The 14,784-nt window shown below is 44.6% G+C and overlaps 1 protein-coding gene across 3 annotated transcripts in view; it reads left to right on the plus strand.

Annotated features, from left to right (window-relative positions):
- The first annotated feature begins 1,493 nt into the window (after nt 1–1,493).
- LOC135214468 (N-glycosylase/DNA lyase-like) overlaps nt 1,494–14,784 on the plus strand; it is an 84,287-nt gene continuing 70,996 nt past the window's right edge. For 2 of the 3 annotated variants that reach the window (XR_010314347.1, XM_064248814.1), the window contains exons 1-2: nt 1,494–1,647; nt 1,940–2,350. Coding sequence is in view for 2 of the 3 variants with exons in the window: in XM_064248814.1 (XP_064104884.1) it covers nt 1,571–1,647; nt 1,940–2,350 (488 nt within the window). In the remaining variant the exon portion in view is untranslated. The remainder of the gene's footprint in view (nt 1,648–1,939; nt 2,351–14,784) is intronic. The other variant, XM_064248813.1, reaches the window with a different exon arrangement.

The following is a 14,784-nucleotide window of genomic DNA, read 5'->3' on the forward strand; positions in this document are numbered from 1 at the left end:
TAGAAGGTAATAGTTCCTATTCCTGCCACCCAGCGGCGGGGCGGTAGATCACCTGACCTACCTACCTGTAGCGTGTGCCGCGAAATTCGAATTTCTATCGGGGACGAGGGAGTCTATAGCTAAGTATATATCTGCCAGGTAAGTATGTATGAAACTTTATTGTATCATAACAATATCATTTTTCAAGTTATTAAAACCATTAAACTTTTTCAAGTTATTAAAACCTTTTTAATGTTTTATTTATCCATAAGAACAATTTCATATAAAAAAATTACAGTATAGTACATAGAAAGTATTTAAAATTGGTAGTAAGGCAGTCCCCGGGTTACGACGGTCTCGGCTTACGACGTTCCGAGGTTACGACGCTTTTCAATTATATTCATCAGATATTATTTCCAGGGTTACGACGCATGTTCCAGGGTTACGGCGCATGTTCCAGGGTTACGACGCCTACAACACTCATCTGGTAGATGAAATATGACACCAAAAATGCAAAATAATCAATATTTGAAGGTTTTTTGATGAAAAATGCCATAAGAATGCAGTTTACATAGTTTTCAATGCACCCAAAGCATTAAAAGTAAGGTTTTCTTAGGATTTTTGACAATGTTCCGGCTTACAACGATTTTCTGCTTACGACGCGTCTCAAGAACGGAACCCCCGTCGTAACCCGGGGACTGCCTGTATAAAAAAGTTTGACTGGGTAAGTTGCTGTTTGCCTTGGCCCTAATGGAATTATTCTCATAAGGTATGTGTATTGAAATCTACAAGTTTCCAGTTCTGCGAGGCCGTGGATCAACCATATTCTCGCATAATTGGGCACCGTACTGTACTTACCAACTAATTACATGCTAGACCCCTCCCTCCTCCATTTGATGGACATAAGCATAAACAGAATGAGGTTATCTGCCAAGTCATTCCTGGTGGTGTCAGTAGTGGGTTGTGCTGTATCCCGCACTAAACAAGCTGTCGTACTGGTTAGAAACTATAGCTATGTTATTACTTGGTAAGTATATATAAAACTTCATTTTATTATGAAAATGTCATTTTTCTGTTGTGTTTCTAAATGAATATGTATATAGAAAATTTGCATGCAATACCAAGTGCACTAAAATGGTATGACACAAATGAAACTAAAATGAAACAGTTCATTAATCCACAAGCTCTATATTTCAGGGAATGGCATTCAAAATAACCATTTTTTCCCTTATATGTTTCATGCCTATAATTTTCAGGATATAAATATACAAAATAAATTCTTTCATCTTTTCTTATTCTAGATTATTTATAATCTTAATATCTTTATACAAAAATCAATATTAATGTAAAAAAGAACACATAAAAATTAACTTAGACCAAATGACCGCTCTGCCAGCTAGAAAGTATGATAAGGGAGTGGTCACTTCTCTCATAAAGGATGCTTAAAAACATTTATATAAACTGCAGGACAATATGCAGTACAGTATTGTAAAGTGAAATTGCAGTGTGCTGTAAGCATAAACATGTATTCATTGTAGGTGATGCGTTTTCTTCTTCACTCAAACTCCCAGCATTCATTTTGGCGCCTGATATGAAAAACAGTTTGGCACTTGATCTGGAGGCGAAAACTCTCAAATTAATATTTCCATTTTGCATCAATATACATCCGTAAGTACGATATACCACAGGCCGTTATGTCAGTGCACTACCGTTGAATAAACTTCTCACTGGGTAAAACAAATTAAACAATGTACTGTTAAAATTGAACTGAACAAATTACAGTCATTGGTAAAGATCAGTTTTTCTATTACAAGAGCTTACAAAGTTTTGATTAGCCAATAATTGTCATTAATTATTAGGTAACAGTAAAGTAAAAAAGCTTGCATAAGCCAAGGCTAATGGCATGGCATCACCAACTACTACTCAAATGTCAGAGATTTATATGAATTTGGTTTTCCAGATGGCGGGAGATTGTTCCTGGAAGGTGGCGCGGTGTCATCCAGAACAGTGTCTGGACATTATCCCAAGATGACGCAGGCGTGACGTACCAGACCCACAATGCACCAGAACCTTCACAATGCAAGAGAGGAGAAAGTAGGCCAAGAGCAAAGAAGCTCAAGATAGAAGGAGCTACATTTGACGACAGCTTGAATGGCCAGAGTAATGAAATCAATGAGACAGAACATGAAAAGATTCTGAGAGATTATTTCCAGCTTAACGTCTGCTTAGAGGAGATGTATAGACAGTGGTCGAAGGCTGACAATAATTTTGCAGCTGTGTGCTCCAGTTTCCCTGGTGTACGTATGCTGAACCAAGACCCGGTTGAAAATGTTTTTTCCTTTATCTGTTCGTCTAACAATAACATCAAAAGGTAAAGTTATGTTCACTTCCTGAGATACAAATACAAATTCTTATTTTACTGAAGTTGTTACTGATTTTGGGTTGACAATCAACCTGTCACTATATTGTGATAATTTTAAAGTACAATTGTGTGATCAAATTATTCATTCAAAATTTGAGTATTTAGTAAGTATGCTGAGGGATTCCTTCTTAAGTGAAGGCCACAAACTGACACAGGAAAGGCTCAGAAAGATTCATTCAACTGTGCCTCAAAGCACAAATTGGAACTCCTCATTCTCCTTCGGATATTTGACCTCCAAAGGGCTTCTTTCAACTTTTTCTCCAGTTAGCTCATCAGTCATCTTGCAAAATCCCTCAAGCAGTAAATTTTTGTTGACATCCTACCTGGCTTCTTTCAGTATCTTGGGATATGATTTCCAAAGTGTTTTATTCTCCGTAGGCGATAGTGCCGTCATGTACCTAACATAGTGCACTGTAGGCATTGCATAATAAGGTTTGTTCCTAGATGTTATACAAACACTCGGTCCTCTACATTTGGAATTACTTTCAGTGTAGGCTGGAAATTGGTCGTAGAAGAATAACAACAGGGTAGTTAGGCAGTAACTGCTTGTCTGATATTCAGGAGTCCTGCCCGACTGGACGTAAACATTCCACTTTGCTTTCGGCCGCTGTGGTGAACAGATGTGCTTTGTGAGATCTTTCCTTGTTGTTTGTGGTTGTGTGATTTGTTTGCCTGTTTGTGTTTCACTGTTGGTAACATGCAAACCCAAGAATTGCATAAGCTTAAGCACCCCCCCATTCTCTCAGTGCATTTGTCCTGGTGTGGGGGGCAGGAAGTGTGGTAGCTTTCGCTCCAAAATTGAAATTGATCCTCGGGCCCTTTGTATGACATGTCGAGGGCGTGAGTGTACCCTAGACAATACCTGTGATACTTGTGTCTCTTGGTCAGCAGAGCAGTGGGGAAGGTATGAGGGGAGGAAGTGATCTCGGGGGAAGTCTTCAAAGGCTTCGTCGGAGGGTTATTAAGTTCCGACGACTCCGTTGGGGGGTAATCCTTCGTTTTCCTTTCTCCCTCCTCATAAGCTTCCTTGTCTTTCTGTTTCCCCTTCGGGGAATGTCTCCCTCCGCTTCTTCGGTTGATTCATCAAGTGTAGAAGGGAGGAGGTGGGGCTGCTCTACTCGGAGTTGTACTCAGGCTTCTGCTTGCTCTGGCGGGGATTTTTACCCCTCAAGGTGAGTAGGGGTTCCTCTTACTAACCCAACTTTTGCTCCTTCAGGTGTGGCTGCCTCTGCTGTTGGGGATTTGCAGCAGGCTTGGCTGAAGCTGGGGCTGCCTGGTATTCCTTCACTCCTGGGGCTGATGCACCATTTCTTGTCTGCCCTGTGACTCATGGCACTGCTGCGGGGAGGACAACAACCTTGTCTGTATGTGGCACCCCTTCATCTTGTATACTCTCAGCATGTAACCACTGTAACACCTTTGGTGGTGGTGTCATCCGTGCCACATACTTCGAGGGCAGATTCATTCTTGCCCCCTCCTCCAGCAGGTCATGTGGTCTTGTCTCCCCCAGCAACTTATGAACATCCTCCAAGAGTGACATCCCCCATTCGATCTTCCGCCTGTTACCTTCAAGCCTATTTCATCTGTGCCTGCTGCTGTATCAGTCCCTGATTGTGCGAGAGCTGCTGTGCTCTGGAGCCTGCTGCTTTGGCAGCTGCTCCAGTGGCTTTGATGGGGGATCTGACTGCTGTGCTGAGGAAGCTGATGAAGAAGAAGCGCAAGGTGTTGTCGTCTTCCTTGTCGTCATCTGCTGCCTCTTCCCCTTCATCTTCTGAGGCTCCTCTGCTGAGGAAGAAGGAGGTTGTCTCTCTTCCCCCCCACCCCCCATAAGTCTTGCTCTGGAACTTCTAAGGATCTGTCTCGCCATTCCAGTGAGACAGGTGGGCCTTCTGCTGGTCCTCCCATTCCTTCGGGAATGGAAACCTCCTCGTTGCCCCCAGGGATGCACGGGTATGGGACCGTAGGAGTTCAAGCTTCAGCTCATACTTCTACACCTAGTCCTAGAGGAGTACCGTCTCAGGTTCTTGTTTACGAGCTTTCCCAAGTGTATGCAAGTCTTCCGATGAGCATGCAGCTAGAGTCGGTGATGCTGAGTCTGCTCACTGTCATAACTCAGGCGCAGTGTGGAGGGAAGGGGTGAGTCACACAGGCAACTCATGCCTTACTGATGGTCATTCACACAGCGATTGCTCGGCTCTCAGGGTTGACGTGATGGTCTCACGAGATCGTGCACGTGGCAAGACTGGTAGAAGGCCCCCTGTTCAGTCCTCTCAAGAGGTTCTGACCTCTTTGAAGACTGGGACGTGTCATGAGGATGGTACTTGCTCTCGTCATGCAGGTGGACACTGCACTTCGCCTGATCCTCAGCATGCGTGATCAACCAGTTCCAGTGTTGAGTAGTGTTTCTTCTGACATGCGTGAGGGTTGTTCTGGACCTCAGAGGAGTGTTTCTCCAGAGAGAGAATGCTCTTCTAGACCTGAGACTCGATCATCACTGTAGGTTGGTGATCGATTGTGGCCTGCTTCTTCTGTTAGTTCTGCCAGCAGAGCGAGTGGGAACGCCCGATCTTCCTCACCTGTCCCTTCAACTTCCTCGGGATACACCAGGAGGGGTGAGGGACCAAGGGGTACCCTGGGGAGTGTTCTCCTCAGGGTTCGGCCAAGAAAGTTCCTGGCATGGTCATAGGACACACTCGAGTAGTTCGGGAAGATCATAGGGGGTCTGTTGAGGCTCTTCCTTCTGAAGGAAGAGGGTCGAGGGAGGGACACATCCTAGAAGGACTGGATGGTCCTTCCCCACAGGATACAGTCACTCCTGAGAGTCAGAGGACATTTGCAAAGGTCATTGAGCTGATTCGTCAGCACAATGATATAGGGGAAGGGTCCATGGTAGCTTCCTCTGACCACCTTTCACAATTGGGGTCATTCTGGGACCCTAAGAAGGAACCCAGGACTTCTGTGGGCTTACTGTGGTCCTCTTTGCCTGGTGTGGTGGACAAGTGAACAATCTTGTCTCAGGGCAAGAGAATTCACTTAGGGCCAAAAGATTGGACAAGCTGCATCCCCCTCCTCTACCTCAACAGATGCATTTTCATTCGCCCTCAGAAAACCCTGTGCCAACTAAACAGATGGACTCATAGCTAGTTTGTCTAACTCCTGGTTTGCTGCTTTAGCACCTTGCGGCTGAGAACCTTTGGTTCACTCAGTAAGAGGTGATGGCCTTGGAAGCTACAGCTATGGCAGCTTTTCAAGCTTTCCTCTGCCTCCAAAAAGACTCCTTCTTTGAAGGGGGCACAAGGAAAGACCCAGCCTTCTTTTGCATTGAAAGAGGACCAATCATGCCTCTTTCAGCCCTCCTTTTTGGGGAAGGGAGGTAAGGGGAAGGGGAAGAGAAGGAAATGCTAGGGACGGCATTCCCCCTCAGCTGCTGCCATCAGTGGGGGGTTGGTTGCCTGGCGAATCATTGGGCAACATAGCAGCGCTATGGAGCCGAGACCTGGGTAGTGGATGTTCTTCGGGATATCTTCTTCCCTTTGAGTTGAGGCCACCCCTCACTGAAGCTCCAGTCCATCTACAAACTTACATCCCTGGTTTGGCCAAGGATCTGGGACTGAAAGAAGAGGTGCAAGCTATTCTGAGAAAGGGGGCTGTGGAAGTCGTACTAGATCCGTCACTAGGGTTCTGCAGCCGAGTCTTCCTGGTGGGGAAGGCTATGGGTGGCTGGAGACCGTTGATAGATCTCTCTCCTTTGAACCGATTCGTTCACCAGACTTGATTCATGATGGAGACGGCAGGTTCTGTCCTCCCCTCCATCAGGGAGAACGACTTCATGCTTTCAGTGGATTTAAAGGATGCGTATTTCCAGATACCTTTCATCAGTCCTCCAGGTAGTACCTCCACTTTCTCCTCGAGGGGACAGTGTTCCAATTCAGGGCACTTTGTTTTAGACTCGGCCGCCCCTCAGTTGTTCATGAGAGTGCTCACCTTGGTTTCTACTTGGACTCACTCGGTCGGGATACGTCCGTTTAGGTATCTCGACGACTGGTTAGTCCTTGTGAGCTCACTCTCGCAGTTACTGCAGGACAGGGATTGACTTCTCAACTTTTGCCACGATCTTGGGATCGTGATAAATTTTGAGAAGTCAGATCTCGTTCCCAAGCAGAGGATAAAGTATCTGGGCATGCTGATCTAGATGGCAGCAGCACAGGTCTTCCCCACAGACTCGAGAATCATTAAGTTCAGGAAGGTAGTTCAACTGTTTCTGTCTTGGCAGGAACAGCCAGCTCAGCTTTGACAGGCTGTGATCAGTCACCTGTCATCATTAAAGAAGTTGTTCCCTCAAGGGTGTCTTCACCTGCAGTCTCCTCAATGGAGATTAAAGGAGTGTTGGTCACAGGCTTAGGATCCTCAATCCTTCCTCTTCCCTCTAATGGAGGAAGTGAGGAAGGATTTAGCCCGGTGGCTAGATGACAGAAACCTCTTAATAGGAGTGGAGTTGCGCACTCTTCCTCCGGACATTCTTCTGTTCTCAGACACATCGACCAAGGGTTGGGGCGCACACCTGGAGGAGTTGCAAACTGCAGGAGTGTGGGACCAATACGACAAGCACCTTCACATCAACATTCTGGAATTCAATGCAGCCTTCTTAGCCCTTCAGGAGTTCTTCGATCGAGTGATCGGACACTCCGTGATGTTGATGAGCGACAACACCACAGTGGTGCCATATGTCAACAAACAGGGGGGTCTAGTGTCTCTCCCATTGCATCAGTTGACAGTGCAGGTGCACGAGTGTGCTATGGCATACTCGGTAGAGCTGTTGGTCAGGTACATTCCGGGCAAGAGGAATGTAATGGCAGAGAAGCACAGTCGCCAAAATCAGGTAATAAGGGACCGCCTGGTCCCTACACCCAGAGTGGCGGAAAGGCTCGCCACCCAGCACAACAGAAAACTTCTGATTTTCTTCTCCGTGGTGCCGGACTCATGGGCAGCTGCAGAGGACGCTTTCCAACATCTGTGGGACAATCTCGACATCTATGCCTTTCCCCCATTCTGCCTGATCCGCAAGGTGATCAGCACCAAGAATTTTCAGATGATTCTGGGGGCTCCCGATCTGATAGCTCTTCTTTTTGAGTTACTGTGAGAGATTCCCGCTTGGCACAACCTTCTATGTCAGCTGCACATAGAGTGGTACCACTCGCCAGTACAATCCCTGTGTCTTCAAAGCTGGTGGTTATCCACCATCTCTTGTGAGCGAGAGGCTTTTCTTCTCAAGCAGCAACAGAGATGGCAGGATACCTCAGACAGTCCTCTGCAGTAGTGTACCAGGGAAAGTGGGCTGTCTTCTGTGGTTTGTATCGTGGACGGAGTCTCTCTCCGCTCAGAGCCACTCTTCAGCGGGTCGTAGATTTCCTAGTCTTTCTTCGCCGAGAGAAGCTCCTCTCTGTCTCCACAGTTAAAGGTTATAGGTCAGCCTTGGCCTTGTCCTGAAACTGTGAGGAATAGATATTTCCACTTCCATGGAGATCTCTCTCCTTACGAGGAACTTCGAGAGGTCTTGCCCATCCAGGGAACTCAGGCCTCCTGAGTGGGATGTGACTCGTCTTAAGGAGTTTGACTTGTGAGCCTCACAAGCCTCTGTGAGAGTTGTCAGACAGGGATCTGACCCTCAAGACTGTTTTTTTTTTTTTGCTGGCCCTGGCATTGGCGATGAGAGTAGGTGATCTTCATGGTTTCTCTTATAATGTTAAACACTCCTGTTAAGAGTGGTACTGCACTATCTGAAGAGAACTCACCATCTCTGGCCTGAATTGTCGACAACTCTTTGTTAGCACCGGGGGTGACAAAGAAAGAGGTGTCCAAGAACACTAACTCTTTCTGGCTTTGTGAGGTGATCTGGAAAGCGTACTCCTCCAAAGGGAGGTATGACACTGGCACCTTTTGTCCTAGAGCCCGTGAAGTCAGAGGTATTGGTTCTACCCTTGCGTTCTGCAAGAACCTGTCAGTTTTGCAGGTATTGAAGGCAGGGGTTTGGGCCAACCAGACCACCTTCACTTCCTTCTACCTTTGAGATATAGCCCATAGGTCCTTGGACACTTTCCTTGAAACCCGTAGTGGCTGCTCAACAAGTTGTGTAGCTTACCCAGTTCCTCTAACTGGACAAGGTTGCATCTCACCTTGTGTAACCGTGTGAATGAGTGTGAATGGCTGCTCTTCCTCCTTTCATTTGTCTATCTTCCAATGGGCCGAGAGTTGCGGTTGTCACATGGTGGAATATGTGATCGATGCAGGTAAGCTATATTACAGAGCTCCATTCTATACCCTTTCATTAGAGTATAGAAGCATGTATCCGTCCCTTCACTAACAAGGGGGGAAGAGGACATTATCATGAGACAAACCCAATACAGGCAGTCCCAAGTTACGACAGGGGTTTCGTTTTTGTGATGCGTTGTAACCCGAAAATCGATGTAAGCCGGAACATCAAAAATCCTAAGAAAGCCTTACTTTTAATGCTTTGGGTGCATTGAAAACTATGTAAACTGCAATCTTATTGCATTTTTCATTAAAAAAACTTCAAATATTGATTATTTTGCATTTTTGGTGTCATATTTCTTGTGCCAGATGAGCGTTGTAGGCGTCTTAACCCTGGAACATGCTTCGTAACCATGGAAATAATTTTTTATGAATATAATTGAGAAGCGCCTTAACCTCGGAATGTCGTAAGCCGAACCCGTCGTAACCCGGGGGACTGCCTGTACTTGTATATTTATCTTTTTGCTACCGACTACAGAATTCTTGTTCTTATGAATTGGCCCAGAGGTCTCGCCATTAGTCACTCTGTTCCCATACTCAAACCAACTGGGCAAAGGCCAGGTTCCCCTTATTGCTCTTACGACCAGGATGGGAGCCATGGTTGGGCCAACACCAGTCTGTTCACATGACTCTATCAGATTCCTCCCTCTAATCAGTGAGTCTTCCTAGTGTAAAGGACCGAGGGTTTGTATAACATGTAGGAACAACTCAAAGTTTTTGAAAGTAAATTGTATTTTTCCTAACTGTACAAACCTTAGGTCGTTTACATTATATGCTCACCTCAAGCCACCCCTCAATCTTTCCCTGGGCCTAAAGGAAAGTGGAATGTTTACTTCCAGTCGGGCGGGACTCCCGACTGTTGGACAAATAGTTACTGCATAACGTTGTTATTTTTCTACGACCAATTTCCAGCCTATGCTGAAAGTAATTCTTTATGTAAAGGACCTCAGGTTTGTATAGTTAGGTAAAACACAATTTACTTTTAAAAATTATTATATTTTGCAGTATCCTTTTGGCCCCTAGCTGCAACCACTTCTATTTCTATGACTATTCTCTCTCTTGTCGTACTTTCCTCAATCCTCTTCTAACAATTGTTTCATAGTGTAACTGCAAAAGGGTTTCCTCCTGTTAAGGCCACCACCAATGTTCAGTTATGGTGCATGTAAAACTGAACATTAATGTGAACAACCTGCACAGTTTTCTTGCCTGCACAGGCACCTTGAGCAAATAGATTATCTCAATTGATAAACCTCAGGCCAAACGGATACATATGCCCTTTTCAACAATAATGTGAGGACGTAACATTTTGGGCTCATTCTCTTTCCATTCCTGGACAGATAGTATGTTCCAGTCAAGAATAAGAGTAGAGTTTTAATAAATTTAAGTGTTTCTACCTAAAATGATGATGTATTTATTTACTTGTTTTTTGATAATTGATACAAATATCAGATTAATATATGTTTATAAATGTGCCATTTTTGTGTCTTACGAAGGCTGAAAGTGGCAGCATCATTCTTGAATGTCTTGCAGATTTCATGGAAATTTGTATTAATGAGACTGCTAGGTCATGTGAAATCCAAAGGCTATCATAACAGATTAAGCGTATGTATGTTCATTCATGGTTATACCGTAAACTATATACTATGCAAGTTAGTTTTTCAATGGGAATAAATATTTATTATGGCAAAATAATGTTAAATAAGAATAGGCCTATAAGGTATCTTTTTACATATGTAACTTACCAAGTAATTACAGTGCTTTGAGTTTCACTTGCCAACAGCTTAAAAATTTACAAAATCATGGTAGCACTAGTATCAGTGTAGTTACTAGCCCCACCCACTTCCAGGGTAAGAGAGGAACAACATCAGGAAGGAGTCCAATTGTTTTCTGTCAGCTCTCGACTGAAGTTATGTTGTGAATGGTCTTAGATTTTGAATTTCGACACTTTGTCTTTGGAGAGTTATTTGCTGAAGTATTGGTAGTTTGCTTTATTTGGATTATCTTTTCAAGATGTCTGACAGTAGCGCTGCTAGCGTAAGGTATTGTAGCAAAGACTGCATTGCTAGACTTATAAAGAGAAGTATGATTCTCACACCTTATGTATAGGGTAAGGGACAGGAGTGTTCAATTGACAAAACTTGTGAAGAATGTTCAAAGTGGGATGCTAAAAAGTGGACAGGGATAGGAAATGTTAGGCGGCCACTAGAGCCAAGACAAAAACTAGATAATTCAGCTAAGTCTTCTATTGATAATATTCCTAATATTTCTATGCCTGCTGTGGCTGTGTCACCTGTTCCCAGTCCTACGACTTTTTAACCTGCTCCCTTACCCAGCTCCCCCGTTTCCAAACCTGGGCCCCATGCCAGCCTCGAGTTGAAAATTGTGCATAATTTCGATGTTAATTTTGTGTTAATTGTAGATACAGTCAGACCCCTATATACGAAAGTCCCTACGTATGAAAAATCCAGGTTACGAAGGCAAAGACGAAGATTTTTTTGCTTCTGTGTACAAAAATAATTCAGGTCGAGAAAGGGTGTACTGTAAAGTCCAAGATTCGCCCGAGCTGCCAAGAACAATTTTAAAACTAGCACGCCGCCATTGGTTCCTGATGCTAGTTACTGCCTTAAGATCCTGCTCTCCTATTGGTCAGCATCTATCCCATCATGCATCTACGTAAGGGAGTTCCTCGACCATTTCATTTCGGCAGCGTTATCGTACTCTTGTGGAATTCGTTTGTTCACGTAGATTTTGTTCGTTAACGTAAATTCGTGTTAGTGATTTCGTAAAGTTTAGTGTTAATGTTTTCTGCCGTTTTCATACAATCAACTTACCTGTCAGATATATACATAGCTAAGACTCCGTCGTCCCCGACAGAAATTCAAATTTCGCGGCACACGCTGCAGGTAGGTCAGGTGATCTACCGTCCTGCCCTGGGTGGCAGGATTAGGAACCATTCCCGTTTTCTATTCATATTTTTTCTGTCGCTTGGAATGTAAACAACGTTTGCAGTTCCTCCTGACTTGATTTTTGGATTTCATCGCCATCGATCTTCTGGGCTATCTTTTGCAGGGAAGTACTGGATCTTTGGTTCGGCATACGCATATTAATTTGTTTTAATAACTTTGGCTTCGAAAATTTCGAAGAATTGTTTACGTGTAACTACCGAACTTTTCGGTAGACACTCACATAGTTTGCAAGAAGGAAAATTTTAATATTTATTCATAATAACGTGTAGTAAATGTTAGAATTGATTGAGCTAACTTCCTTCTTGAGGAAGTAAGGAATAGAATAGTTACGCTTCCTTTAGAAGTTTTTATAGCTCTCGTACTAACGAGCAGTTAGAGCATTAACATTACTAGTAGTGTTGTATCCTCATCTCCTTCTTACTTCACAGAATCTTCAAATTTATATTGCAATTTGAAGACAAAGGAATGTAGCTCAGAATACGAGCTATTGAAAGGTAAGAAGTGATTTTAGTGTTAGTGCAGTGGAGGGTGCGTTCTGATCGGCTCTGTTTCGCTCCCAGGCCTAGACCTCTTCCAAGCTCACATACCCAGAGGAGAAGGAAAGTCGAAAGCCTTACGAAGGTTATGGAGAATCCCCACCGATCAGGCGTCCCCTCGGCAGGATCTGTAGAACGTCCCAGACTGCCAAGTTCGCCATTGGAAAGGCGTCCTAATTAGTAGAGGGTGCGTCTGATCGGCTCTGTCTCGCTCTCAGGCCTAGACCTCTTCCAAACTCACAAGCCCAGAGGAGAAGGAAAGTCGAAAGCCTTACGGAGGTTATGGAGAATCCCCACCGATCGGGCGTTCCCTCAGCAGGATCTGTAAAACGTCCCAGACTGCCAGGGATAGCCATTGGAAAGGCATCCTTTAAAAAGTGCATCTCTTCTTCCGTTTCTTCATCTTACATCCGAAAAGACGAAGAATGTACATGTTTGGAGTTCGGACGATCTGGCTCGTTCTCTGAAAACTAAGAGAACTCCGACTCACTGAGCGAGAGGCTGAGAGCCAGCCAGCAAGCTGGTGAACGTTCCAACAACCAGCAGCGAGCCGCGTTCCAACAGACTAGCGTGAGCCGCGTTCCAACAGACTAGCGCGAGCCGCGTTCCAACAGACTAGCGCAAGCCTCGTTCATACAGATAAACGCGAGCCGCGTTCCAGAACTTTTTTCTTGGCGCAAGGCGCCTTCAAAGAGAAAACAGACGGCTAGACTGAGGAGCCTTAAAGTAGAGTGGCAATCAGAAGGATGCTTCCATTGAACGTTTACTGCCAAGAGGCTCGTAAAACAAGACTAGAGGCGCTCGGATCTATCAGGGCGCACGGGACCTTCCACGCAAGCGGAACGTTCCAGGAGCGAGTCTCCTTTCTAGCGTGCGGAACATTCCAGGGGCGCGGAACTATCCAGACGCCAGGTGCTAGGCGCAAGGATCCAGACGTCAGGCGTCAGAAGATTCCAAAATCTTCATTTGAGAGAGAGGTCAGGCACGAGACTCCTCTTTGAGTTTTTTAACTTGAGCAACTTTCCCCTGGCAAATGTGCAAGATGTCGCACAGGCGGCCGTTGCTTTTGTCAGAAGGATTCTGATACTAAGAGAAGCCCCTTTTCATTATTCAGAAGACTCCTGTGTTAGGCAGTTCCTCTCAATGCGGACTCTCTCCTTCATCCATGCTCTTCCCTCGTTTTGAGGAGGCAAGAGCTTTGGGAGTTTTTCTTAATAAGAATCTCATCGACGTTTGGGTATGATGGCGGATAGGAAATATCTACTTCCTTCCATAAACCCTAGTGATGAACAGGAATTCTGTCTCTTCCGCGATTTATGAGGAAATCACGAAGATTTAAAGAGTTCCTGGATTAACTTCCTTCCTTAAGAATATATATATACTCTTTCTATCGTTCTATTAACGAAAAGAACGAAGATAGTAGAAGGTAGTAGAGTTTCTGCTGTATGAGAATACGATACGGTCAAATCATAAACACATACCGTAGTTACTTCTTTTCTGTGCAACTCAATTACCAGTATCCTTCTACGACTTTCCTAGGAAGGACTACGCTTAAAGGGATTGTTAAGACAACACCTACTTAGCTTCTAGATTTATCGAAGTCTTGTTTCGCTTAAATATGCTTTAATAAGAACTTCCTGAAGTTCGATAAAAATTCCTTTATTAAATGGAGTAGCTGGCAACTCTGGAAGAGTAAGGCCAGACGGCTAACGGGGACTGCTTTCGCTGAGAGCCTGAGACCAACGCAGTACGCCAGTTACTGTCAGTACCATGTAGGTGTCAGTCATGAGCGGTCGGGTGTATCTCTCTCTCCTGCGGGATGGAATAACTATCCGTATCTCTCCCCTACAATCGCGGTCTTAACCCCGGATTGAGGGGATAGTTAAGCTAACATAAATAAAATATTGTATGCCTTTTGCTAAGAAGCTTTCAATAAGAGAGATAGTACAATCTTTCAATGCTGTTTACCTTAGGTAACATTATTAAAGGATTCTATCGCAGCAGAACATTATATTATATAATGCTCTCAGGCTTACGAAAGCATAGCTTATTAGAGTACCTGCTCAGAAGAAGATGGATGAGTCGGATGGGAAACATTCTCTTTGGGGCAGAACTTGTTTCCCTGAATGGACTATACTACGTATATAAAGCTTTTACCTACTAAGAACGGAATTAACATGTGAAAGGATGTCGGGTACCATAAAGGCACAGGTGTTCTGGCTCATAACATAAAAAGAATTAGAAGGAAGCGCCAGCCTGGCGCAATGCGCCAGAAGTGCCAACCTGGCGCAATGCTCCAGAAGCGCCAGCCTGGCGCAGTGAGCCAAGAGTACCATCCAAGATTTTCTCGTTTTAGCGAGTTATTAACCTAAGAGTCCAGTAGCCTCTCGGACACCAGGCTCGGTAACGGCAAGATTCGTTCCTGATTTCGTTACCCATTTAATCACTTAGGCCAATTCCACGACTCTCTCATATCGCAAAGAGCATCGAGAATCTCTCTTTTTTCGCTCCTATTCGCGTTAACAAAGAGATCCTTCTAGATCGACGATAATAACTGTTAACATGTTTAACA

This window comes from Macrobrachium nipponense, chromosome 45, assembly GCF_015104395.2.
Source record: "Macrobrachium nipponense isolate FS-2020 chromosome 45, ASM1510439v2, whole genome shotgun sequence".
Taxonomy (NCBI): domain Eukaryota; kingdom Metazoa; phylum Arthropoda; class Malacostraca; order Decapoda; family Palaemonidae; genus Macrobrachium; species Macrobrachium nipponense.